Source organism: Syngnathus scovelli, chromosome 10 (genome assembly GCF_024217435.2).
Source record: "Syngnathus scovelli strain Florida chromosome 10, RoL_Ssco_1.2, whole genome shotgun sequence".
Taxonomy (NCBI): Eukaryota; Metazoa; Chordata; class Actinopteri; order Syngnathiformes; family Syngnathidae; genus Syngnathus; species Syngnathus scovelli.
In genome coordinates this window covers 25301-53261 of record NC_090856.1, presented here as the reverse complement: position 1 = coordinate 53261, position 27961 = coordinate 25301, and the positions used below count along the sequence as shown (strand labels likewise).

The window sequence follows — 27961 nt, the reverse complement described above, 5'->3', positions numbered from 1 at the left end:
TGAGACAGCTTGCCCCCCCCCCCCCCCCCCCCCCCCCCATTCTCGAGATGGCTGACAACAGCATCTTAACTTTTGGTCGGAGTCTGCTGGTGGATTCCTCCGCATATGATTCAAGGATCGAAGAACCCACCAAGGACTATTTATTACTCGGCACGGCATGTGACGATAGAGAAGGTTAGCCTGGATTGGATGCCTAATTTAATTTTATTCTTACTATGCAGTGATTTGCAATTGAGATTTAGATTCACTGTACACATCGAGGTTGATCATTATACATCTATTTTTGATGCTGCACTATATAGAGTCAAAAATATATGTACTCAACCCATTAAATATGAGGTAGCAATTTGAAGACACTTTATTTGGGTAGAATCCTTATCTTGGGAAAGGGTACCTGAAATAGGAAGCTACGATACGCTTACATAAATTGAGTAAAGTTTACTCCTCGTCTAATTACATTCTAAAAGTTGTCATTAAAATGGACCCAAAACAGTGAATATGAATAAAAGTTTTTCTATTTCTCTTTCTCTCGTTTGCTCATTCTCTCAATTTCTCTTTCTCTCATTCTCGCTATTTCTCTTTTGCTGGCTTGCTTTGCTTCTCGCTCGCTCTTTTGCTCTCGCACACAGATATGCTGCCAAAAGTGGAGCCAAGGATTGTTCTCGTGGGCGAGGCGTGCAAAAACCCTGAACTGGTGAAAGCACTACAGGTACAAATGATCTATCTCCCTTTGTCTCTCTCCATCCATCCATCCATCCATCCATCCATCCATCCATCCATCCATCCATCCATCCATCCATCCATCCATCCATCCATCCATCCATCCATCCATCCATCCATCCATCCATCCATCCATCCATCCAACCCACGCACCCACCCACGCACGCACGCACGCACGCACGCACGCACGCACGCACGCACGCACGCACACACACACACAAACACACACACATACCGCCTGGAGTCACCCTCAAGTTTGGGTCTCTTCCCATCTCCTCGTTTGTCCCTATGACTCGGAACCTATTAGAAGTGAAGCCAGCAAAACTACAACCAAACTATTTTCTATGCTAAGAATTTGATTGCATCCCAAATAATTGTGCCCCCACATTGAGTTTCATGTGCTTTTCCCCTCCACAGGATGTAAGAGTAATGGAGGTACCTGTGGTAAACATAAGAGGAAGTGAATCGTGTCCAGAAGAGAAAATGATGAAAAAGTCCATTGTCAATATGGTACGTTCCAATGTTTTCATCAAACTTGTAGAGGTGTTGCATGAGTACTGATTGACGCTGACTACATTTGTCAGAAGTGATTTATATTTAATGACTATGACTTCTCTTTTTTTCTTCCATATATGATATTTTGGATTCATAATGATGTTGTAATCGATTTGCAAGTCATTGTTTCATGATTTTTATATACATAAACACAACATCCCAACTTGACTGAATGCATATTTGCATATATGCTTACGTATGTCTTTTGCACACAGATCTAGTGGCTGTGGGTCCTAGTTTGCATTTATTGGAACATTTAAAAGCTGCACTCAACTAGATATTTTGTCTCATAAATTAGTTTGATTTTATTTTGGTGTTCATGGTTCTTCAGTCGACTTTTTTTTTTTTTTTTTCCCCCAATTACTGACTTTTTTTCATCCACAGGAAATCAGTACTACGTTCATAATCACTGAGAACATCCAAGAGTTCAGTGATGAAAAGAACAGTGATTTTGAGACGGTGTTTGTCCTTACTGACTTTAAATCTCCCGATTATCACGGCCTTTATCAGCGCGATAACAGGATCGTAGGTCCTCCCGTTGTGTTCTACTGTGCTTTCAAGAAGGAGGTGAGGTCCTACTGACGAATGCATTTGAAGAATGTCTCTTATCTTAAGTCAACCTTGCCTCCACCAAAATGAATGTATTAAGCATCCTTAAATATTGAAAAAGCGCTGATTTCAATAGCACTGTGTTTGATTTGTTGTTTTCCAGCCAATTCCATTTTCATGTCGCCCCCTGTACTCCACCACAATGCTGAATCTATCATTGTGTTTCACCGGATTTAGGAATAAAGAAGAAATGGTGAGATGATTATTTAGTCCTTCATGGTTTTTCAATTGTACTCTTACGGGCGGAGAGAGGGAGAGAGCAATGGACCGAGAGAGAGAGATGTGAGAGAGAGAGACGTGAGAGGGATGTTCAATGACAGAGTGCCAAATGTGAATTTCACTCGGTTTGCAGCTCTAGCGATGGACCAAGAGAGAGAGAGAGATGTGAGAGAGAGAGACGTGAGAGAGATGTTCAATGACAGAGTGCCAAATGTGAATTTGACTCGGTTTGCAGCTCTGAACCTATCGTTTGTATATTGTAGGCCCTTCTTCTCGGCGTGACCTTATTTGTCTCTCTTATCGTAGAAAAACTTGGTCAACTTGGTTCATCACATGGGCGGCATCATTCGGAAGGACTTCAGCACCAAGGTGACACACCTGGTTGCCCATTCGACTCATGGAGAAAAATACAGGGTTGGTACATGCTAAGACTCTAGTGGGGATTAGAGCTGAGCATTGGAATTGTGAAAGCGTCCCGTGCGTAAAAGAAACTAAACACATTGAAACGATATCTGTGGAGCCACAAAGGTCCAGCGTATAGTCGCTTCCTGCTCTCAGTATCGATTTATCTACTGTTAATGTTGTGTATAATGTCACTTCAGGATGGGGCTAAAGTATGAGACAATAATGAACACAATAAGTCAAATTCATCACATAACTGGCCTGTGTTGTCGATTGAAAATGAAGGAACCTTTTCCTATTGAAAAAAGAAATCATAATTGTCGCTACGCTAATAGTTCGGACCGGAAGACGACATCTTCTCGGGCAGCAAGAAAGACACGGACAGCCGTGGAGCTTTTTTCTGTAATAGTGCGTCGTACGCTCTAATCCGTCCGTCTGCAACGGTTCCTTGAGCTACTCCCTCGGTTCAAATGTGAGCCAAGCTGCTGTTTAATACTACGTACTATGTCCGTTTGTTTTAGCTGGCTGTGTGTATGGGGACACCCATCCTTACTCCGTCGTGGATACGCAAAGCTTGGGAGAAAAGAAATGACGGGTAAGTTTGCGGTTTTTCCAAAGCTTTCCCATCGTTTATCATCATTTTTATAGGAGCGAATATGCTCACTCGGCCAGATTATTAGTGACTGGACGCCTCAAGATTGGCACACCAATCTGGTGCATGGAGTCAAGTGCAGTGAAGAATGCCTAGTACACTTATTTAAAGTGACATCTTTCAGTCAAGTTCAGACAACTGTATTCTCGTCTTTAGGAAGAATTGCATTTTTGCCACTAACCTTGTCCTCTTTCTTTTCAATAATATCAGGTCATTCCATGCAGGAGAGGATGATTTTCAAACAGAATTCAAAGTACCGCCATTCCAAGACTGCATCCTCAGTTTTTGGGGCTTTTCAGATGACGAGAGAACAAATATGGAAGAGAGGACTGTGAAACATGGTCAGTGATTTGACGTGTCTTTTTATTTTGTAGTCAATATTTTTTTAACAAGAAACACATTTTGTTTTTCATTAGCTAGTAACTTTATTGATCCCAGGGGGAGATTCAGTGTCCAGCAGTATCCGTTCTCAAGAGCGGGCACATAAAAGAGAGGATAACAGATATGCAAAAGTGTCATTCACCGCTAATATATGAATAAATGAATTTCAAAAGATGGCTGGCTGGCCGGCCGGCCGGCTAGCTGGCTAGCTAGCTATCTCTGAAGTGCAGCAGTATAACGCAAGCTATTGAACTACATGACCATTTAGTCAATTATGGAAGGGAAATGATTTGAATAAGGCAACTTTTGCGCATGTGCTTTATTGTCATTGCTCTCTGGATGTAGGTGGAAAATATCTGAATGTTGGAAACGAAAGATGTACACACATGGTGGTGGATGAGGATTCGATAAAGGAGCTGCCATATTGTTCTTCAAAGAAAGTCTTTGTGGTCAAACAAGAGGTAGACAGACGTCTTGTATTTTGGATGACAAATACATATATACTTCAATATATATACCGCGTTCCCGAGTATATTAGACCCAAAATGTGATCTCGTTGGCCTGAACTTAACATATTTTGTCAGGTATCATTTTTGGATGACACTTATGACATACGCTATTAACACATACATCCTTCTTTTATAGTGGTTTTGGGGAAGCATTCAAATGGATGCTCGGGCCGGAGAGTCCATGTACCACTATGAAAAGGCAAGTTTGCTGTATTTATTAATAGGCTGCTAACGGTTTTTTCAATCATCGATTAATCTGTCAATATTTTCTTATGAATCGATGAACCGCGCAAACGGGTGGCTCCGTGTCCATCCCAGAGCTCTGAAATGTTTTTAACCTTGTTTTCCCCAACAAACATGGAATAATTATTTGTTGTTGTTCAGAATGTCAGCCCAGCCATGAAGAAAGCAGTGTCCCTCCTGTCCCTCTCTACCCCCACCAGTAACCGAAAGCGTCAGCATTTAAGGGACACGCTTGCTCGCCTCACAAAGGAGACGGAGATTTTGCCCTTCCCTCCACCCCCGAAAAGGCCGTCGGCGGAACGTTTGCTGTCGTTGGGCTCGTTGCTCGACATTACAATCACACCTGACAGATCTTTTGTGGGTAAGATGGTATCTTTTGTAGAAGCAAAAGTAGGTTACGTGTTGGCCACTCGCACCGGAGGACACGGAGCCTGCCCTGCCCTGCCCTGCCCTGCCCTGCCCTACCCTGCCCTGCGTTTGGAATTGATATCACGGTCATTGCCGTCACGGCATCGGCTTCGGTTCTTAATGTCAATATGACGTTTCGACTGTCCTTTGACAATCAGTAGAAAATGGGCGCAGGGAAGCACAAAGCAATTCTTTTCAGTGTTCACGTTTTCACAGGGTCTTTCAAATTGGAGGTGTTTTTGTTTTGTTATCCCAGAGAGTTCAAAGACCGCAGCCCCGCCCAAACAATCGGCCCGGTGGCAAGTTACCAAGGAGCTCTATCAAACCGAAAGCAACTACGTCGCCATTTTGAACACCGTACTCCAGGTAGGTTGAGTTGTGCCCTTTGAATGAATGGGAATGGTATCAAACCACGGCTGTGTCAAGAGACCACATTTGTCGAGCAAACCACGTCACTTTGAGCACAGTGATTTAAAGCTTTCAAATTTGCTCTTCCTTTTCTATGGAGGTGGCTGGGCCCTGAACAAAGGCTGCCGTTTGGGAGCACGCTTTTGTAGCCTCCATGACTCCGCTCTTCTATGACTCCACTCTTCTTCTAGCAAACCGTGTTTCCCAACCTTTATTGAGCCAGGACACATAGTATTTGACAAAGGGAAAAAAAGTGCTGGGCTTTTTATGACTTTTTGTGTTTCTGCTCATTCAAAACGTACACGTCATTTGGAATGTTGTCGGGCTGGACCACCACCACCACCACCACTGCCAAAGAATGACGTCGCTCGCAAAGAATGTGTCATGGCCAATAAGCACATTGGATTGCATGTTTCGTTTCAATAGATCTGCTAATAAATTGCCATCCCTTTGATCATCAACTAATACAGGCATATTGTCATATTTGCAGATTTTCAAGCTTCCACTTGAAAAAGATGGTCAAGTGGGGGGACCCATCCTTGCCCCAGAAGAAATTAAAACAATATTTGGATGCATCCCTGACATCTATGAGGTTCACACCAGAATAAAGGTTGTCTACATATTCTCTACCAGTTTTTGTCGCTGCACTTTTTATGCAATTGTTGAAGAGCAAATGCTTTTTCCTCTCCAGAGTGACCTTGAGGGCCTCCTGAGAGAATGGTCAGAAGAAAAGAGCGTAGGAGATATTATCCTTAAATACGTAAGTGCAAATGTCACACGTATACGTACGTAGTGTGTGTGTGTATGTATATGCGCGTGTGTGTCATCCCTGTTCTAATTTTTTCCCATCTTCTCTCCCCAGTCAAAGGAGCTTTTGAAGGCCTACCCTCCCTTTGTAAACTTTTTTGAAATGAGTAAGGATACTGTTGTTCAATGTGAGAAACAAAAGCCACGCTTCCATGCATTTCTAAAGGTAAGACAAACCACAAGGAGCAATGCAATAACTGTTGGATGAGGGTAAATAATGATTTCATTGTTGTTTCCCCCTGAAATGACAATTTTATACACTATTTTAACCATCTTTTTGAAATGGATAGTCATGAATAAATATACGTATCACAGCAAAGAGGCATTTGCATTCATGCCCGTGCCAGGCGGAGTTGGTATGTCAAGCGAGCCATTGGCAACGTAGTATATGTGGCTACTTTTTGACCGTCGTTGTTTGTCAACTGTACGTTTGTGGAAATGCCCTCCATTTGCAACGTGCGGCGACGGCATCCATACGAAAAAGACCTGCCTCTTATTGTGTCATTGCATTATGATTCATTGTTTGATCACAACAACCCATTCTAAGATGCGGCTCTTTGAAAAGCGCTGGATCAAACCATTTGAATAATCTTTCTATGTAGATCAACCAGGCCAAGCCAGAATGTGGGCGCCAGGCACTCGTAGAGCTCCTCATCAGACCTGTACAGAGACTTCCTAGTGTGGCTCTACTTTTAAATGGTAACTCGCGCTCGTTTGTGCACATGCCTGGGAGAAATGTTGGATGTCGTCGCGTGCCGGTTCACGTGCCAATCGTGTCCGCTTTGCCGGCTTGACATTCTTCTGCAAGGTTTGCATGTTCCAGTCGAGATGACTTTGGTTTTCTCCATGCTACAACTTTCAACCCACCTCTCGCCCTACGCACTCGCCCTTGAAATAAGTTTTTTTTCCTTCCTTTTACCATTCCAGACATAAAGAAGCACACATCAGATGAGAACCCTGACAAGCTGAAACTGGAGAAAGCAATCGAGTCTCTAAAAGAAGTTATGACGTGAGTGAATCTCATTTGGGATTATCAATGGGTTTATTCTCACGCTACTAACATAACTGCCCGAGCCATTTTTCAAATCGGTGGTAACAAAAACAAGAAAGAAACGTAAGTATGGAATCCACGTGAGAATTTTGATCTAATGTTGTGCTCCACCAGTCACATTAACGAGGACAAGAGGAAGACGGATGGTCAGAAGCAGATCTTTGACGTTGTTTATGAAGTTGACGGATGTCCCGTAAGTCTGACTTGATCTTGTTTGTCTCCTTCAAAAATCACCCCAACTTGACGTTGCATCATTTTTGTGTGGGAATGAGCAGCATTGTTTGAGTTAACATGACCTAAGCACACGAGGCATCTTTGAAGGCAGGCCGTTTATGAATGACACACAGTCAGAGCACATGACATGCAGCCAGTAACCCTGCTAAACCCAAACATTGGCATTATTCAGGTTTTTAAAGACCCCAATATGCCGTTGGTGGGCTTTTTAAAATTGCGACTCTCTCTTTGTGGTACAGGAAGTACTTAGGTTAGGGTTACCCTAGCCCTAACCCTCTCTCTTTGTGGTACAGGAAGTACTTGTATGCGTGTCATTGTGGCTGTAGCGAGCCTAACTTGAATCCATTGTTTTCACGTGATTTTATGATTATGCATCAGGATATGTGTCTTTCCATTCAACCTTGTCATTATGGTATTGCGCGCTCTCTCTCTCTCGCTCTCTCGCTCTCTGTCTCTCTGTGCCTCTCTCTCTCTCTCTCTCTCTCTCTCTCTACGTGTCTCTCTGTCTCTGTCTCTCTCTCGCTGTCTCTCTCTGCAGGCCAACTTGCTGTCCTCCCACCGCAGTCTGGTTTATAAAGTGGAAACCATTGCGCTCGGTGACCAACCGTGTGACCGCGGCGAACATGTCACACTCTTCCTCTTCACTGATTGTTTGGAGGTAACTTCTTTCCGGGCTTTTCAAGCGCCTCATTTACTGGTTGGCCTAGACTGTCGTGTCCATTAGGGATGGATGGCTACCTTTGAACCACTTATTTCTTTGGATTCAGATTGCAAGGAAACGACACAAAGTTACCAACACTTTTAAGAGTCCACTGGGGCAAACAAAAGCGCCACCTCCGCTGAAGCACATCACTTTGATGCCGCTCTCACAAATTCGAAGAGTCTTGGACTTGCGTGACACAGAAGGTGGGATGAGCGACCGGTCGCATGTGCATCTCATCGATATTGAAACATGATCTAATTGTCCAGATGTCATTTAGCAATCCAACTACCTGTACAGGTAGATTTTCATGACAAATACTGGAATAATCTGGGTTGCACATTTTGTCCTGGATGTACGTATGTCTTTTTGCTCTTCCTTTCAGAATGCGTCAACGCATTTGCTTTAGTCGTTCACCCGCCCACCGTGCAGGAGAACATGCTGTTCAGCTTCCAGTTGGCCGGAGAGGAAACGGTGAAAAGCGACTGGCTTCGAACGCTTTGTCGCCATGTGGCCAACACCATCTGCCGTACTGATGCGGTAATGCTCCAAAGCGCGCACGTCAAGTCAAATGTATGTGTATTTATACGTGCAGCCCTTAATTACAGAAAGGGCTACATACGTACTCGCAGGTAGCAAGGTGACAAATATGATTGGCACCCGTGAGGCCACAGAAAACTCAAAAAGGAACAATTTGATTCTGTTGATTTGAATGTGCCGTAGGAAAATAACAAGAAGAAATGATTTCTTGAAGCGCAATTTTATTATTTTTTTGGATCCCATCAACAGGGTGACCTAATTCACGCTACAGACCCAGACTCTCTGCAGCTCAACACTAAAGATATGGCCAGCACTCTCAGCAAAGCCTCAAGAGCCATCAAGAAAACATCCAAAAAGGTCAAAGCAAAATCGTTATTTTCAAAATGGATTTTTTTTTTTTACTTTGACAAAATTAGCTTTTGATGCATTCCATTTGTATGACAATGAAATCAGATTTCCTATTAGAGCTGGCCTAATGACATTATCGAAAACTATTCAAAAATGATAAGCTCTGTGAATTGTGACGTGTAGCAGCAAGGGAGCGATGCGCTAACAATGCCACAACAATCCATCATGAAATTTGTTGCTAACACTGAAATATTGATTTTTATCAACTTGAATCAATTTGTTGAGCTTATTCGCTAGACAAATCAGCAGCATGATTGTTAGGAAGGTAGTCATGGTCATGACATGTCAGAATATTCAAAGAACATTTTGATAACTGCCATTTAAATGTGTTCTAGGTGACGAGGGCATTTTCTTTCACAAAGACTCCGAAGCGTGTGCTCCAGAGGGCATTTATCTCCAACACTACCCCAGATGATAAAAAACAACGATTGAACTCGGAAAACAGCAGCAGCTCAATACTGTCTGTAAGTCTTTGTTTATCTGATGAACTGGTCATCCATTGAGTGTTAAAACTCGTCATGTAGATTGTCATTATTGTTATTATTTAGTCACAGCAGTTGATTTTCTGCGGTCCCTGATGGCGACTATATACGTGTGTATATATATATATATATATATATATATATATATATATATGTATGTGTATGTGTATGTGTGTGTATGTAGACGTATGTATATGTAGACGTACGTATGTATGTGCATATATATGTGTATGTATGTATATATATATATATATATATATATGTATGTATGTATATATGTGTGTATATATGTACATAGGTGTGTATATATATATGTATATGTATGTACTTTAATACTGACTTTAATATGAAAGCTGAAGCGCTCCTGAATGAGGTGTAATATATGAAAATAAATTAGCTTCACTGCAGAAATATTAATCTTTTAATGAAGACAGAAAAATCAAACTGACAAACCTTTGTTTTGTCAGTCTGTCTTACAACGCACCCGATTGTAATTTGCAATCTCACCTGTGCTCACTAATTGATGGGTTACGTAAATAATGGGTGTGTATTCAAAGAACCCAAGCACCTCAGACCTTCACTTGAAGTGCAACTTGACCTCTAACAACATGCCAAGAAGCCACCCTGTGACCAAAGCCTTGATTATTAAGAAGCTGTAGAGGTAGCTGGCACCTTTAATGTTGTGTCTCAGCGTCAAGTATAAAGAATTTAAAAAGAAAAACTGGAGATCAGAGAGACGTTTGTGGGTTAGAAAATCCAAAGCCAGCCCCTTTTCCACTGCAGCAGAGCTCCACTGGGCTCGCAGCCCGCTGAACGGACGGACGCTGGAAAAGTGGCAGAAGTTAGATTCATCCTATCAATCTCGAGTTGAATTACACCGCAAATACTGCAGGAGATTTACCAGAGCCTGTCTGGATCCAAGATTGACAGTTAAGTTTGGTGGTGGTGGTGGAAAGGTCGTCTTCTGCATGGGGACGTGGCATACATTTGCAAGTAAGTCAAGTGCAGGAACCCATCAGGATTTGGTTGCATGTTATGACAACATCAACTTGGAAATAAATCACCATCCAAGATGAAGATGAAGAGAAGATATTGATCCGGACTACTGTAACGAAATGGACAAATGACTTGAGGATGGGCTCAACCGGTTGTCGATATTTGATCCATTCGCCCGATCCCTTTGCTCGACTGTCGTTGGAGTCTGCTATTTAATGAATGACCGACCGCACTATGTCTCTTTTTGTTTGGTATTCTAGATGTCTCGCTCTGTCTCCACGCACAGTTTGAGTGACTGCCAAAAGCAGTACCACGGTGCAACGTTTTAATTCTTTGGACCACCTTCCTCCCAGCGCCAGCCAGCCTTCCTGTCTGTATGCTCACTTCTTTGTGCCCTGTCCAAAATATGACTTCCCCAAGTTTTGACACGGATGGCCCGGAAAGCAAAGACCACTTCAATCTTCCCTCCGTCCTTGAACTCCATTTCTTATTCCGCATATTTCTTCAAGCCTTAGTGTTCCCAACGCAGACGATCTCAAGTTTGCTTCTTTTTCAGATGCCCAAATTAACCCTTGCCTCAACTCAAAAACATTGGCGACAATTGTGGATTTCAATAGCTGCTCAGGTTGCAGAGTTCAACCCAAGGCTCCCCCGTTTATGGCTCGTATCATTAGAAGAACCTCGGCGTAAAGGGATGTCTGAGTGCCCTTGAAACCTTGTCTTTGTCCTACATATGCAGGTTTAATTCATTCAAGTACCATGTGTTTTTATCTTCTTGATTTTCAGTATTGGTAATACAATAAAGGAAGTAGATTTGAAGTTGTTGATTTGGAAGAACTTTATTACTCATCATTTGAGCCCTGGGGTACCTGCAGGTGATATTCACTTGTTGCCTGGGGTTCGATGACAATGCGAATGGCTGGAGACTGTGGACATAATATATATATATATATATATATATATATATATATATATATATATACATACAGTAATCAAATGCTATGGAGTCAGAGGTTTAACTACCAAAAAGTCATTACTCGGAGGTCAAGCTTGCGCTGTAATGCTGAAGAGGGAATTGAAATGTGGGGGGGGGAAAGATGGAATCATATGATGAATGGGCACCTACCTTTGTAGTACGTCTCCCTCCATCAATTTTGGAACTTTGTTTGAGAGGAAAAAGAAGCTTGGGTTGCAGAACATAACCTCACTGAATACACACAAAAATAAACAAATGAGTCAATTGACCTTTGGCCTTCTGAGGAGCACGTGACTTGTGTGACTGTTGTTAGATGCTTTTAATGTGTGTCGCACCCTTTATGTTCAACTATCTGCGCTTAAAGTGTAACAAAACTGCCACTGAAATACTAATTGTTACTGTCGTTTCCACTTTTATATGTATTAGCATTCAACAAGCAGAGGCTATGTGGTTGCTATAAACGCACATGTAATTCTCTGGTTTTGCTTGACTGCACCTTTCAGCTGAGTGTCAATAAACAGCTTGAAGCCTCATTTTTGTAGAGTTTTTGCTCACGTCTGCCAAATGGCCGTTTGTTGTGAAGTACGTAAGTTGAGTCACCTGCACTCCCACTTTGACGCAAAAAAAGGCCAATCATTGGCTTATATTTGGAATTCCAAAAAATCCCCTGGATGCAAAGGTATTGGGAAAACATTTATTGAAAGAGAGAATGTATTACAAAAGGATGCCACAAATAAGCGTGCGTGCGTGCCCCCCCCCCCCCCCCCTCCTTCACTCACACCGCGCTACGTTGATAGTACGGTTATTCTCATGATCTTCTCATTGGTCAAGACCCAATAGTACAGCTCTTCTCATTGGTCAAGACAGAAATCGCTGCCTAAACGACATCGCTGATTGGCCGTGCAGTAAATTCATGAAACAAAACATAATTTTGCGCCCTTAAAATTGCTGGCTTAAAAATTGAACCGATCCAGGAATTTGGGCCAATTTGACCCAGTTTCCTGGGTGGTTTTGCTCAGCACAACCCAAAAAATGAGGTTGTTTTTGACCCAGCACTTTTAGTAAGGCTAAAATGAAGTGTACATTAACAGCGTGTGAATAGACATGGCCGTAAAGTTATATATTTTTTTCCAATATTTTAATAAAGGTTTGACCCCTGCTCTTTTACTGGGTCATGAAATGGCGCGATAGCCAAACTGTGGTGGTTTTCGCATGTAATAATAATAATAATAATAATTGATAATAATGACTAATAACTACGATAATAAAAGTAATGATATAATAATGGATGCAATAATGAATGCAATTGATGCTGTTCTTTTTTTAAAAAAAACAGCAACACTGAACTGTCGTTGCGGAAAGATATACAGTATGTAGATTCGTAGATATATTTATATTTAATATGTGCGCGCGCGCGCTCGCGTGTGTAGACAGAATAGCTTTTGTATAGCTTTTGCGAGGTAGGTCACCCTCCACCCCCAACCGCTGCGCGCATTAAAGCTGTATGAAGATGAGAAAGAGGAAGGTTTTTTTTTAATATGTATATATATATATATATATATATATCATTCAAATGCAGCCTGTATCGTGAGGAGCGGGCGGTGGTGGAATCCCGTTCATCTTTCCAGCATCGCCGCCATTTCTGAAGTAGACGGTTTGTGCGTCTAGCCCTCTCTCTGTGCGAGTGCGTAGTGACTGCATGCTCGTCGTAGAAAGCAATTCTTAATATCGACGTGAATCACTGAAACACCTGCGATTACCCACAGTTTTTGTTTGTTTGTTTGTTTATTGGGGTGGGGGGTGGGGTGAAGTAGAGTCCCCCCTTTTTTTGTTCGCTAGTGTCATGATTTGAATCCATTATTTTGAGGTCTCTTATTTCTAGTACTTATTCCTTGCATTTCGTACGGGCTATGTCGACAAAAAAAAGACTCCATTTTCCAGCGATACGCAGTGCACCGAGGACTGTTGTGGACGAAGCAGCAGACTGGAGACTCTTAACATCATGGTAAATGAACATGTTTGTCAAATTCTCTCGTCAGGAAATGGGTAATATGGCATGTCAGGATTTATGAGTTGACACAGCCAGCGTATGCAGTGATTTGAATGTGTTAATGGCACGACATCGGATGCTGGAGGAATGGGCCGGGCGGCCAAATTCAAATACGTGTGTGTATATGGTTCATGTCGTCATGTCGAGTGGAAATGCATAATGTGGAGAAACAATCGTCGTGCTTCTTCGGCAAATCCCTTCCAGACGGCTGACAGACCTGGCACATTTACATCGACATCGTCTCAGTTTGCGCAAACAATAGACTGATTTCAGTAAGTCGCTCGGGATCCAATTCGTCCCTATGACATTTTAAAAATCACACATCCAACACCGTTCTGTCCCTTTTTGACTGTGCGGCTGCAATTTCTCTCTTAAACGTGATAGATAATCTGTTAATTGTGTAACACTCAATGTTCTCTCTCTCTCTCTCTCTCTCTCTCTCTCTCTCTCTCTCTCTCTCTCTCTCTCTCTCTCTCTCTCTCTCTCTCTCTCTCTCTCTCGCTCGCGCTCTCTCTCTCTCTCTCTCTCTCTATATCCATCCATCCATCCATCCATCCATCCATCCATCCATCCATCCATCCATCCATCCATCCATCCATCCAGATATCCAGATCGTTCCCAAAACTGATTGCTATCTCTTGACGAAGAATTTTTTTTTTTTTTTTTAATCTTTCATGTGTGTGTGCAAGCTTTTGATAGTTCCAGCCATTGGGGGCTCAGTTGTGCAGCTATCTTTTTCGAAAACATTCTTGACTTAGCAAGAGGGTATTTGAGGTTGTGTGTGTACGTATTAAATGTGCAAATCATGTTTTTAATGGATTTAATGAATGACACTTTTCACTAGAACAGGAACTGAATTGGTTAAGATAATCAGTCATGAAAACTCTACGCCGGTAAAGGTCCTTCAAAATTCTTTGTTAGGAAGCAGACTGGCAGTTCTCCAACAACAGTCCAAATGTCCATATTTTTGACCCATATCAAGTCTGAAAATATAAGCACCCACTGAACTATTCTATTCTGATCCAAATATAACCTTGTGTAGGTAGTAATGAAGTAAGTTGTTTGGTGTCCCTATCTGCTTTTGTAATTGAATTTGTTTATTCATTATATGTATAGTACTGCCTAGCCTTGGTGTTCTTTCTGGAGATAGTGGCTGGGCTATATCGGTTCATGCAGTCAGTCCCTGGGGCTCTGATCTACATAGCTCACCCCTCAAGGAAAACATCTACTCAATGCTGTCTTCAGCCTTCCGTCCCTCCTCCCATCCACCTAGCCTCACCACTTCTCATGAATGTTCTTTCCGCTGATATGCCCATGTTTACTTTTCACCAAATTCTACGATAAGATATTCACCAAATTCATTTATTCCTTGATAATGGTTTGCGTTTCATCAAAACTGCACAGGTGTTGCTTTCCTAATTGTTTTCCAAGAAACCATTTTAGATTCTCTTCACATTTATATGACCGTTGTGTGGCCAATCATACAATCTGTATGTCTTTGTAATTAGTCATGTCACGATTGTGATGGAATTCAACCTTTGTTATTTTCATGATGAATTATAAATCTGGTTCTGACAAAAAACAAAACTGTATGAACCCCCTCTCCCCCACCATTTATTTTCATGTGGGTACTAATTGTTTTTTTGTTTTTGCAGGGGCTGGATTAAACAATCTGTTTTGGTATTCTGGATTGTCATCTGTCATCTCGCCCAAAAATAGCAAAGGAAGGACAACATTTTACTATTTGGACTATATTGAAATTCACAGGAAAAAAAAGAAAAAAAAGGAAAGAAACAGAGCTATGGCTACATTGAGGCAGCATCTACGGACTGGACATCTCCTACTTCAGCCTTTTTCTATGTGCAGCAAGAAAATGCGATATGTCGGTGCGAAGCGTCGCACGAGTACTAGTAAATGGTGCTTTCAATGGCTGGCTGTCCTGCTAGTGCACATGTGTGCTGTGAATGCTGAGAAAATGTATGAAAACGACCCAGTGGTCACCACCACCAATGGCAAGCTCCGTGGAATCAAGAAGGACTTGAACAATGAGATCTTGGGCCCGGTGGTACAGTTTCTGGGCGTCCCGTTCGCGGCTCCGCCGACAGGCGAGCGCCGCTTCCAGCCACCGGAGACGTTAGCGCCGTGGCCGGATATTCGCAATGCAACGCGCTTTGCCCCGGTGTGCCCCCAGAACATTGTGGAGGGCCGCCTTCCTGATGTCATGCTGCCGGTGTGGTTCACCAACAGTATTGATGTGGTGTCATCGTACGTCCAGGACCAGAGTGAGGACTGCCTCTACCTTAACATCTATGTGCCCACAGAAGATGGTGAGTTAGTGGATTGGCAAAGGGAAAAGAATTGGTTAGGGTGTCAGTCCAATGAGTCCGCAATCTGCTTAAGAGTTCACACTTGGTGTGTTATTGGAACCGTGCGAGTGCAGTTTTCTTTCTGCGTGTCTCCCACTATATCGCATGACCCTGAGCATGTTCAATAAGCATGGATGTAACTGTGTGTGTGTGTGTGTGTGTGTGCGCGCGTGTGCGCGTGTGCGTGTGTTTGTGAACAAAACATTCATTGAAATTTATTTCACCATCATCAACATCTTTGATTTGATTGCTTTATTTGACAGTAACACTGAGCCACCTATCTGCAGTCTCAAATAGGGCTGAAGCATACTTTGCTATTTGGGTATCCAACTGGAAATTCTATAGAACACTGCATATATGCCCCCACCACTTAATTCCCACAATGCATTGTGTGGCGCAATACATTTTCTTTAGAAAGTTTTAAGGACGTTAATCCATGCTGTATACTACGTGTATTTGTGTTGCCAGTTGTGTGTCATATTTAAACACTAACATTTATATCACAGTTTTTCTTTCTAACAAACTGTGACTCAAAGTTGTGTTAGTGACAACCAGGTTAATTCTTCAAAATGAATTGGAGTTCACTAGATCTTGCTTACTGAAACTCATTAACGATGTACACATTCGTTCAAAGTTAAAAAAAAAAAAAAAATCTGCTTTCTGCATGATTGACATGCTTTATATTTGTGCAACGAGAGCCTTAGGTCCTAAGGCTTAGGGCGATTATCGACCGTGTTGATTGGCTATGGAGGTCTGTGATCAACAATTCCCATCATGCTCTTTTCACGAAAATCCACTGATCGCGAGCGGTCACCGATCGATCAGGGCATCCCTGTTTCTAGTAAGAATTTTAAATGAATTGTTAAATGTAATTTTTAATAGATACTCAGTTTTGAAGTAATAAAAATAAAAATAAAAGCACCCATTCATCCATCCTCAACACCGCTTTTCCCCGGGATTCCCCTTCCAAACAATGACTCCTCCCGCACTTCCTCTCCACCTCCGCGTTCATAGATTTAGCCAAGTCAATGTCAAGGTATGTAAATCTTAAATGTACTCTTTTAATGATGTGTTTCTTATTTAAAGAAGACATCACTTTTTTAGCTTTCAAATACAGTTCATTGTGCATTTGGAGTCTCCGGGATTGTAGAACAATTTCATCTAATCTCTCCCTCCAGGTGGTGCTGATCTGGTTGTGGGCTATTTTTTATTTATTTATTTATTTATTTATTTTACTCGGTTCAGTTGTCTCCATTTTAATCTATTATGTCACATCCGTTGGGGCGGGACTACCAAACAAGGTAGCAGGTGCGGCCAAACAAAGTAGTGGGTGCGGCCAAACGGTTTCGCAAATCCGCCATCTTTATTACTCGGAGAGACTGTTGTAGTGCAAACAAGTCAAGGAGGCCGAGGTGGAGGCATCTAAATGGTCCGTTGTCGGATGCACCAACCGTCCCGCAGCATCAGAACCTCAAGCAGGTGCCTGGTTGAGTTTCGTTTTTTGTCCTGCTTGTCTGTGCGAAGCACTTCAAGGATGTGTGTTGCAGAAATCTCTTGTCAATTTAGAGAATCTATGAAAACGACTGACACAGTAAAGCGGTAAGCTTGAGATGACACAAACAGTATTTCTCTTTAGTATTATTGCGTGTCCATGATTCCTTTGTTTTCATAGCATTAGCGTCAATCTTTTGCTGATTTTAGCGCTGTGCGCTCTGTTTCCACTTCTTGTGGATGTAGTCGTATCAGATGAATTGTATCGAAGGTGCTGTTTTATTCTTGGGGAACACAATAATGTGTTAAATGCATTCGATAGCTTCTCGCTAGCGCTAGCATTGGCTTACTTCGTACCTTGACTACAGTGCTTGTTTCCAAGACGTTCATAGCATTAGCGTCAGTCTTTTCTTTTTGGAGCTGTGCGCTCTATGTTTTCACTTCTTGTGGTTGTATCAGATGAATTGCGTCGAAGGTGCTGTATTATTCTTGGGGAATCCAGTAATTTGTTAAATGCGTTCGTTAGCTTCTCGCATTAGCTTACTGCTTAAATTGACTGCAGTGTTTGTTTACAAGACGTGTTCATAAATATTGTGAGGGGATTTATTTTGTCACGTGTTATGTATGGCCTGATGGACAAGTCTTCTGCTGTTGACATCTTTTAATCAATCCAAAAATTTGCAGTGCAAGATAGCTCTACCTCGCCAAACAAACAAACAAACAAACAAACAAACAAACAAACAAACAAACAAACAAACAAACAAACAAAAACAACTACACATGTTGACCAGAAAGAGAGGCGTACATTTTGCGGCCCGGAATGAGTAAAACATACAACGGAGGAATTTATAAACGTGATACGGAAGCTTTAAAAGAGAACTAATTATTAGGGAGCTAGTTATTTCTGTTGTACTTTGTTTATGCTAGAATAGTAAGAGAACTACCTCGGTGTGGTAACAATGCCCGCTCCCCATTTTCATTCGTTTTATCCCCCCATTTCGTAACCAGTAAAGCCCTGCGCCCCTCCTGAGGAAAAGCAGTTCAGAAAATGGATGGATGGAACCAGTAAAGCTGTAATGCTTTTGAAATGGAATCCAGTAAAAAATATTACATTGTTTATTTGGAGTTACCTTTAATTAGTACAGATGAATTGACAGAAAAGTCATTGTTACGACTGTATATTGAAATATCTTAACAAAATGGCATCAAATTCTATCGTTCCAAAAAGCGATATATCGCTGTGTCTAATTGTTAAGCCTCATATGGATCTTAAATAGGTCTTCCAGCATTCGCCTCTCTAAGATATTTGCCCTTCTTTGTCATCTTTCTACTGTTTAGAGGCACTTACAGCCTTGTAACAATGGTTGTATTTCAAACAAGGTTACATGAGAACTGAACCGGGATTTAATAAGTGGTGTTATTCCTTTTCTCTCCATTTATTTTTATATTACAGTTTCATTAAATCCCTTTGTCTGTCTGTCTGTGTGTCTGTGTCTGTGTGTCTGTCTGTGTGTCTGTCTGTCTGTGTGTCTGTGTGTGTGCGTGCGTGCGCGTGCGTACGTGTGCGTGTGCATGCCAACACTTCTGCAATGTGTGTCCAGGGGCCACATGTTATTTTTTAGTGCTCTATTCATTTTACAGTCAAAAGAATATCCAAGGAATGTGCAAGAAAACCGGGCAAGAAAATATGTAGGAAAGGAGGTATGTATTATATGCACATGCACAATGTAAGAATAAAGAAATATTGAACAGACAGACAGACAGACAGGGCGAGAGAGCGAGCCAACCCTGAGGTCAAGCCACAACAAAAGGCCTGTGAAAAGCAATGTCAACAGATCCTGCCCGTTTCTTCTGTGCAGGAGCTCACTCAGATGAGTGAAAGGCATCACAAGGAGAAAATCCAATGTTTGAAAAAAAAAATGGGAGCGGGCTTTGGGTTAAGTGGTCGAATCTTTGCTTGTTCATTTTTTTTTCCCATAACACGTTTCCTGCGACCCTGTTGACCATTTGCGATGAAACGCCGAACGGTTCTGTGATCAAGCCCCCCCTACCCGAGATCCGAGCCATTGCTGAAAGAATTTTCAGAGTCTTTTTTTTGCCTGCCTGACTGAGAAAAACAAGCTGCCTAATAATGACGCACACTGTGGCATCCCTCGTCATGTCAATCAATACACATCCCTTGATATGCTTGTATTGCATTCAACCTTATGGAGTTGGAGAATCTGCAGCAAAATGGTCAAAATATATACTTGCCTAATCATTGTGCTCCTTGATTTGAAAACGTACTATGAAGCAGACACATTGCTGCCATTTTGTCGCAACTAAAAAATAGTTTTGGAAGGTAGCGTAGAATCGGCGTGGGTGATTAGCACAATATTGTTGCAAAATAGTGAGCGAGCCATAAGTAGTCCGGATGGACGGGTTAGCTTGCACGCTTCTTCTTGAGAGTCAGTTGGTCCTTGAATTCTTGAGCCATTTTGACGCTTGTTCCAAACGTGCAGCTATGACAATACTGTAAGGTGACTCGCGCTCACAGCCAGTGGAGAGTTGCATTCAATCTGAATTGATTGAAACTCCGTAAGTGTGGGGAGAGTTTGGTGGTGCTAATCCCCATTCCTCTCATCTCGTTGGAAAGAAATGACCTTCAAAATACTCCCTGCTCTTCTCAGTCTGTATTCTTTTAGTACAATTACCCGGCGGCCTATTACAGGTCAGGCTGTCCATGAATTTATGAATTCATCGACACCCAGTTCTCTGGGGGAGTGATGCCAATTCATGTTTTCAGCACGTTGATGTCAAAGTATACGTAGACGTTGGCACGTTCAAGATGGAACTAGAGTATGATAGCAATAAGTTGTGTAGTTTGTGAGAGGCGTAGGTCCATCCCAAAGCAAAGCTCGGTGGTGATGGGGAAAATGACTCCTGGTGACAGCTGGCATCTTGGTTAGAAAAACATTTGATTTCTGCTCGTTACCTCGGCCACGCACGACCTTCTCCTTTTGGGTCCGGCTGAAATATGCCAATGAACTCATGGCAAATGCCTCTGTGGGCTCTGTTGCCCTTGAGGCTAATGCTCTCAATAGGGTGGGCGCAGTAACCTTCGACTCCAACCAGGAACCAGGTGCAACTCATGCAGGAGATCCCTGTATTTTTGAGTCAGCTTTTTCTTTTCTTTCACTCTTTTTCTATTGCATTTTTGAAGAATGCACATTGCTTTGCTGATGTGCTTCACCTTTTTTTCTTTCATTTGTGAAGCACACTTTATTTAAAATCTTCTATTCTTGCTATATTCAACTGATTAGTCATGCACGACTAACGTGTGTGTGTGTGTGTATATGTATACATGTGTGTATATATTACACATTACAAAATAGTAGTGCATGACTAATCCATACTATGCATACATACATACACACACACACACACACACACACACACATATATATACACACACACACACACATATACACACACACACACACACACACACACAAACTCTATATAGAAGCTACAGAAGCATTTCAATCACAGTCTAATCCAAAGAGCGTCTTTTTGATGCTGTATGTGTTTTTGACAAACCTGTTTTCCTCCTTCCTTGTTCTTGGTCTTATAGGTCCCCTTACAAAGAAACACTCTGATGATTTAAGTGATAGTGACCACGCAACAGATGAAGGTATTTTCCCTTTACTGAGAAAATGATTGATTTGCATGAATATGAAAAACAAACAAAACTTGACTTAGTTTTAATAATTTTTTTTTTGGTTTGAATTTTTTGTCATTTTTTGATACAACTTTTTTTTTTGAAAAATGTTTTTTGACCAAATATATTTGACTCCATTTTTCAGCTTTTTTAAATGTCTACTGTTTTATCTTTTGACGCTGTGTCTGGGTTTGTTCTTTCTGTCATTTTGTTTTTTGATGTTGCAGCTGACATTTTAAATAAAAAAAGTAAATATTACTCACAAAACCCAGCTCCAAACAAATTTTGCATGCCATACATTATTCTGTTTCAGTTAAAACATCATTAACCCAATCTCTCTCTCGCTCTCTCTTGTTCTCTTTCTGTCGTTCTAATCCTTCACGTTATTCTTTATTATTGTGTGAAGGCTGTGGCTTTCAGACGTTATTCCTATTCTTTATTCTAAGTCGAGGCCGAGCAGCGACTGCTATGAGGTCCTCATTGTTTTTGTAAGATTTCTTCTTTTTCTATTTCTTTCTTTTTTGTTTTCCATAAAGTCTCACCATTTTGAAACCCAATATTCACAATAACGCCTCAAATTTGGAAAACTTATTGGGTCCAGCGGGAAAGCTGATATTGATGGGAGAATCTGGACCGAAGAGTTTCACATTCCGACGCGTCCCGTAGAATGTTGTCTCGTGTCGGAGGTTGTTAGGAAACCAACGAGCGAGCCCACCTCCTTTCTTGTGCATTCTTGCTTGTGCTCGGTAAGAAAATCATAATTTCCCTGCCAAAGAGCACGCGCTGAACGGAAGGCACTGCATTTGCTTCGCTTTCTCATGTTTTGGACCAGACTGATTGACAAGGAATGCGTGTTAAATTCGGTCTGGTAGGAACCATTCTGGAAAAACACACTTGCTAGTTCAGAGGTTGACAAGGGATGCCAACAAGGTTAGTAGCTCTAAACTTGGTCCTGGGTTCTTTAGCTGACTTTCTGTCACTCGTACTATCACGGGAATACGGGAAGATTCCGTCGTTGCCAAAATTGCCGCTTGCGGATAAGATGCAGTCTGGACGTCCTGGAACGTATCAGACACGACTGGAGTCGAGGGAGATGGGCTGCTACGTGGCTGTTTGCTGAGTCTTAGTGGCGTGCGTGGCAGGCACACGAGATATACAAAAACAACGGAAAAAAAGTCCATTTCAGCCGTATGACCAGTCTTGGATTTGCAGTGTCCAAGTTTGTACAGGCATCATACTTTTGCTGGCCGGGTTCATCCGATTGTCTTGTGACTTGGGCCGCACCATTTGGGACTCATCAGGGAACAGAAAAGTATGACTTTTCACTGTGCTAGTATGTAACGGGAGAGAGCCATTGTTTGCGTTTCACAGTTAGTTCCCTTTTCCGCAAAAGAGGGAATGAATCGCAACTCCTATACAAGCTCAGAAACATCCCAAACTTCAAATGTATGCAAATAGTCACAGCCTGAAGACTTTTACACAGCAACTTTTGTTTTTATTGTAGCATTTGGTGGCAACCAGAGCGCCGAGCCCGTTCAACCAATCCACCTGAACGTTTGTCAGCATTGCCTCCAGACTTTGATTCACCTCAATCGTTGTGACTTTTCGACAAAGCTTGATGATTCATCACGTTTGTAATGTCGGGAAAAATTCCAATTCCAAATTGCCAGTATCCTGACGCAGCAGTACTCCAACATTGCCAGGGCCCTTTATAGCTGCACGTGCTCAAGTTGATCATGTTGTGGGATTTGAACTTTATTTTTCAATGCGGAGCAATTACGGAACCAGAGTGCCACCGACCAAAGTTTCAAACAAACTCCTGAGCAAACAAATAAACGCAAATAGACGTCACAGGCGGAAACTGTTGCTCTCTGACAAGAAGAGTGGGAAGCCGGCAAGGATTCATGTCAAACCCAACACCTCCGACATGCCCAATTTGTCATTGTGTATGGTGGCGGATGGCTGTAAACACTTGCATAGATGCGCTTGTGTTTTGGTGTATTTTATTGTGATTATAGTATTGATGTTGGCAAGGATCATTGTTGGCCGTGGTTACCATCAGCGTGTTTCTGAAACAAAATCTACTTGTCAAGAAAGTTGAACAATGCATGAACGTTAGTACAATTAACCTCAATCAATTCTAAAAGTGAAGTCGTAAGTCTCCAATAGCTCTCGGGTTTTGGCGCATCGTTATTAGGAGGGAGTAACATTTTCAATTTTGTACTATTTTTGGTAACGCTGTTATTGAAATCAGATGGGGGAGCCCATGAAAAGCTTGCTTGCTGTACATGGTGCATGAGTCAACAGAAAGTTCATTTGTACCAAATGCTACGTATATAGTAAGGCACCCTAGAAGTGGTGTTGATTCTTTGGGTCTGTCCCAGCATCAGTTTGAAATCTAAAATCGCCAGTTTCTATTCCTTTTTCTGCCCTATCTTTAGACATACGGGAGAGCGGAAGTCCCAAGCCAGTGATGGTTTTCATCCATGGTGGCTCATACATGGAAGGAACTGGCAACCTGTTTGATGGCAGCGTCCTGGCCAGCTACGGGAATGTGATTGTCGTAACAGTCAATTACCGCTTGGGTGTTCTAGGTAAGGACGACGCACACAAAAATTGTCAGTTGCGAATAAAATGCAGTCTGGACCTTGAACGTATCAGACGCACATAGTCTTATCATTCGAGCCCTTTTCTATACTGCATATGTATTTATTTTTCTTCTTCCTGAAACAATTGTTCAAGTGATCGTGATCATTGGCTTGGCTTGGCTTGGCTTGGCTTGACTTGACTTGACTTGACTTGACTTGACTTGACTTGACTTGACTTGAATTGAATTGACTGGACTGGACTTGACCGTGATCATTGATATTCCCCTGCAGGTTTCCTTAGTACTGGTGACCAGGCAGCCAAGGGGAATTATGGTCTGTTGGACCAAATCCAAGCTCTTCGCTGGACCAGTGAGAATATCGCAGCCTTTGGTGGTGATCCATTGCGTATAACTGTGTTTGGGTCAGGGGCTGGAGCCTCTTGCGTCAACCTTCTCACACTTTCTCATTACTCGGAGGGCAACCGCTGGAGCAACTCGACAAAAGGTCAAATGTCTAGATAGTCTGTCTGTCTGTCTGTCTGTCTGTCTGTCTGTCTGTCTGTCTGTCTGTCTGTCTGTCTGTCTGTCTGTCTGTCTGTCTGTCTGTCTGTCTGTCTGTCTGTCTGTCTGTCTGTCTGTCTGTCTGTCTGTCTGTCTGTCTGTCTGTCTGTCTGTCTGTCTGTCTGTCTGTCACATGCTATTTTGTTGTTGTTCTAATTTCTTCCCTTCTTTCCTTTCTCTGGTTGGAACCTATTTAGGTCTGTTTCAAAGGGCTATCACCCAGAGCGGCACGGCGCTCTCAAGCTGGGCCGTTAGCTTCCAGCCAGCTAAGTATGCCAGAACGCTGGGCCAGAAAGTCGGCTGTAATCTGGAGGACACGGTGGAGCTGGTCACGTGTCTTCAGAGAAAACATTATAAAGAGTTGGTAGATCAAGACATCCAACCAGCACGGTACCACATTGCCTTCGGACCCGTTATCGATGGCGACGTAATCCCCGATGACCCTCAGATACTCATGGAGCAAGGTACAAGAAAACATCTCGGGCGGGCTCGACTCTCTCGATCTCTCGCCAGCACACGATGCAAGCGGTTCTCTGTGTTTGATTTGCAGGTGAATTCCTTAACTATGACATTATGCTGGGAGTGAACCAGGGTGAGGGTCTTAAATTTGTGGAGCTGATGGTGGACAATGAAAATGGTGTTCAAGCCAATGACTTTGACTATGCTGTGTCAAGCTTTGTGGATGACCTCTATGGCTATCCAGAGGGTAAAGACATACTCCGAGAGACCATCAAGTTCATGTACACGGATTGGGCCGATAGGCATAACCCGGAGACGCGCAGGAAGACCTTGCTGGCCCTGTTCACTGATCACCAGTGGGTGGCACCCGCTGTGGCCACAGCTGACCTGCACTCTAGCTTTGGCTCTCCGACTTACTTCTATGCATTCTATCATCATTGTCAAACAGAACAGGTGAGTCTCTGGCATTTCCTGAGCAATATCTGCACGAATAAAGTTCATCCCTTTCATGATGAAATATCTTATCTTAAATGAAAGGCAGGTTGAAAAGCAGTTGCATATCATTGTCTTTTGTACGCTTTACACAACCTCCCAACTTCCTTGTAGTCATTGTCATTGTTGCTCTCTTTATTTTGCATGATTTTGTGCGTTTGTTACTATGTCCTAATGGATACAGACGGGTGGAAACACTGAGCCAATGACTCTGTTGCTCATTAGGTGCCACCCTGGGCTGACGCATCTCACGGAGATGAGATCCCCTACGTGTTTGGCCTCCCGATGATCGGCCCGACCGAGCTGTTTCCCTGCAATTTCTCCAAGAATGATGTTATGCTCAGTGCCGTGATGATGACTTATTGGACAAACTTTGCCAAAACCGGGTACAGTCCCACAAATGCGTTATTGTCGCGCTACTTCACTCTTAGTTACGATTTGTTTGTGGTTACCGTTTTTCAGAGACCCAAACCAGCCTGTACCACAGGACACCAAATTCATCCACACAAAGCCCAACCGCTTTGAAGAAGTCGCATGGACACGCTACAACCAGAAAGACCAGCTGTACCTGCACATAGGCCTCAAGCCCCGAGTCAAAGAGCACTATCGTGCCAACAAGGTACGTGACTTATCCTTCCGCTACAAGTCCATGATGCATAACAGGAGTCGCTGGGTCCTTGGAAGCCCGGGTAGGTAGGTGGATGGATGGATGGATGGATGGATGGATGGACGGACGGACGGACAGATGGGTGGGAAATCAGACTGATGGATGGAAAAAGACAGACAGACAGACAGACAGACAGACAGACAGACAGACAGACAGACAGACAGACAGACAGACAGACAGACAGACAGACAGACAGACAGACAGACAGACAGACAGACAGACAGACAGACAGACAGACAGACAGACAGACAGACAGACAGACAGACAGACAGACAGACAGACAGACAGACAGACGCTTTGATTTGGATAGATAATAACTTTCTTCTCTGTTCTCCCCAGGTTAATTTATGGTTGGAGCTGGTTCCTCATTTGCACAGCCTTAATGATGCTACTCAGCTTATTCCCACTACCACCAAGGTGGGAACTTTTTTCAAATTTGGTGTTACTCATTTAATGCTCATTTTCAATGAAACATTATCCGTATATCTAAGATGATCATGATAAAAAAAAAAAAAATCAAAACCAAGCTTTTTATTTTGTCCAACCCGGTTGGTTGCCATGGCAACACACTGCTTGAAAAAACATCTATTTTGTTGGCCTGAACGTTTGTGAAAACAGGTGTAACTCGGCACACACATCACACTTAGCAAAATAATCATTACTTTTTGAATTTGCTGTGCCTTTAAAAAAATAGGTAGGTTGCGCCCCATCTGTTAATGATGTACTAACACATTTCTCTTGTATGATTTCTTTAGATCTCCCCATCGGGCGCAAGCAATCGCACCCCAAAGCCAAAGGTTCTAGTGACAAAGAACCCCAACCCAACTCCCCTCCCAACTGAGATCCAGAACATCCACAAGCAACCGCATTTAGTGGACCAGCGTGACTATTCCACCGAGTTGTCAGTCACTATCGCTGTGGGAGCGTCTCTGCTCTTCCTCAACATCCTGGCTTTTGCAGCGCTCTACTACAAGAAGGACAAGCACCGGCACGACATCCACAAAGGCTGCAGCCCGCAACAGAGTGCAACCAACGACCTTGCTCATACGCAGGAAGAAGAGATCATGTCTCTTCAGATGAAGCAACACACAGACCTGGACCAAGACTGCAGGCGGATGCAGGGTGATCCGCTAAATCCTCGCGACGTGTTGCTAAGGACTACCTGCCCGCCAGACTATACTCTGGCCTTGAGGCGCTCACCAGATGACATCCCTCTCATGACACCAAACACCATTACCATGATCCCGAGTACTATTGGACGTCTTACCTCCCTCCAATCTTTCAGCACCTTTCCCAGCACCCAACAAAATAACACTCTTCCCCACCCACACTCGCATTCCACCACCCGAGTATAGTCCAGGGTATCCATCCACTCAAACAAGCAGGACTCTCCTAACTCACGCCGCAGTCCTGTTTGAAAATCTCGAAATACTCTTGTCGGCGGCTGACGCCGAACCACTGGTCATAGTAACGGTATTATTGAGGGATACTTTTTTGGAAGACAAAAATCCCCCAAATGGAGAAGTACAAGAGACCTAGATTAGGAGAATTAGACAGTACCATTACAATATATTTTTCAGCATTTTTACTCACAGCAAAAGATTGAACTGTATAATCTAATCATGTTACAGTCTGCTTGAGGCTGAGTGACATTGGAATAGATATTCAATGCACTGTAGAGTACTACAGGGCAGATTCCCAATTCAAAGCAATTTTGGCATGTATGAATACATTGTTTTTGTTTGTTTGTTTTTTTAGATGAAGACAAAAACATTTAAGGAAGCGTATGCAATATGCACAATGGAATTCTAAAGAAGCTTTTCTTCTTGTATTTTCAAGAATCGTGAAAATAAATTAACAGAACAATGAAAAAATGTATTGCTGCACTTTGAGCATCAATGCTTTATAGTCATTCAATCGGCGGGCGGGGTCTGTTGCAGCAGGACTGAAACCAAGGATACTATGTCGACAGAGATCTGGCCGACCCGAAGAATAAGTAGATTTTAACACGATGTGTGCATGATGGTTTATTTTCTTGATAAAATTAAAAGGATCATTTTCACCCTCTATTAATGAAGTTAGTGGAATTTCCTGGAACGATGATTGGTAAAACATTTTCACACTACTGGTTACTGTTGCCTGGGACTTCACTCAGTAGGTACAAATGGAGAAATTAATATCTAGCTGGAAATATGTGAACAAGCTTTGCAATCAGCGATGACACATCCTTAAATTCATTGTACCGTAAATCCAGCGCAAGGCTCCAAATAAACACTTTTGCAACGCTG

At 42.6% G+C, this 27961-nt stretch overlaps 1 protein-coding gene across 5 annotated transcripts; it reads left to right on the top strand.

Moving 5' to 3' along the window:
- LOC125976158 (neuroligin-1) lies at positions 1–27961 on the top strand. Of its 5 annotated transcripts, none has more exons than XM_049732107.2 (24): positions 1–174; positions 630–709; positions 1138–1230; positions 1660–1842; positions 1988–2077; positions 2410–2517; positions 3027–3100; positions 3368–3498; positions 3884–3999; positions 4184–4246; positions 4432–4651; positions 4955–5064; positions 5597–5716; positions 5798–5866; positions 5969–6079; positions 6516–6612; positions 6841–6922; positions 7079–7157; positions 7737–7856; positions 7966–8104; positions 8284–8438; positions 8688–8795; positions 9182–9310; positions 15006–15187. In XM_049732107.2, exons 1-24 carry the CDS (start codon positions 48–50, stop codon positions 15015–15017), a joined length of 2616 nt encoding a protein of 871 aa, XP_049588064.1. In that variant the 5' UTR covers positions 1–47; the 3' UTR covers positions 15018–15187. The 5 variants fall into 5 exon arrangements, with proteins under 5 accessions (XP_049588064.1, XP_068508368.1, XP_049588065.1 ...); XM_068652267.1 differs by lacking the exon at positions 15006–15187 and adding an exon at positions 10585–10718 and having other exon boundaries at positions 2–174; XM_049732108.2 differs by lacking the exons at positions 1–174; positions 630–709; positions 1138–1230; ... (18 more) ...; positions 8688–8795; positions 9182–9310 and adding exons at positions 12744–13305; positions 18849–18908; positions 20821–20880; ... (6 more) ...; positions 26013–26090; positions 26429–27961 and having other exon boundaries at positions 15006–15677.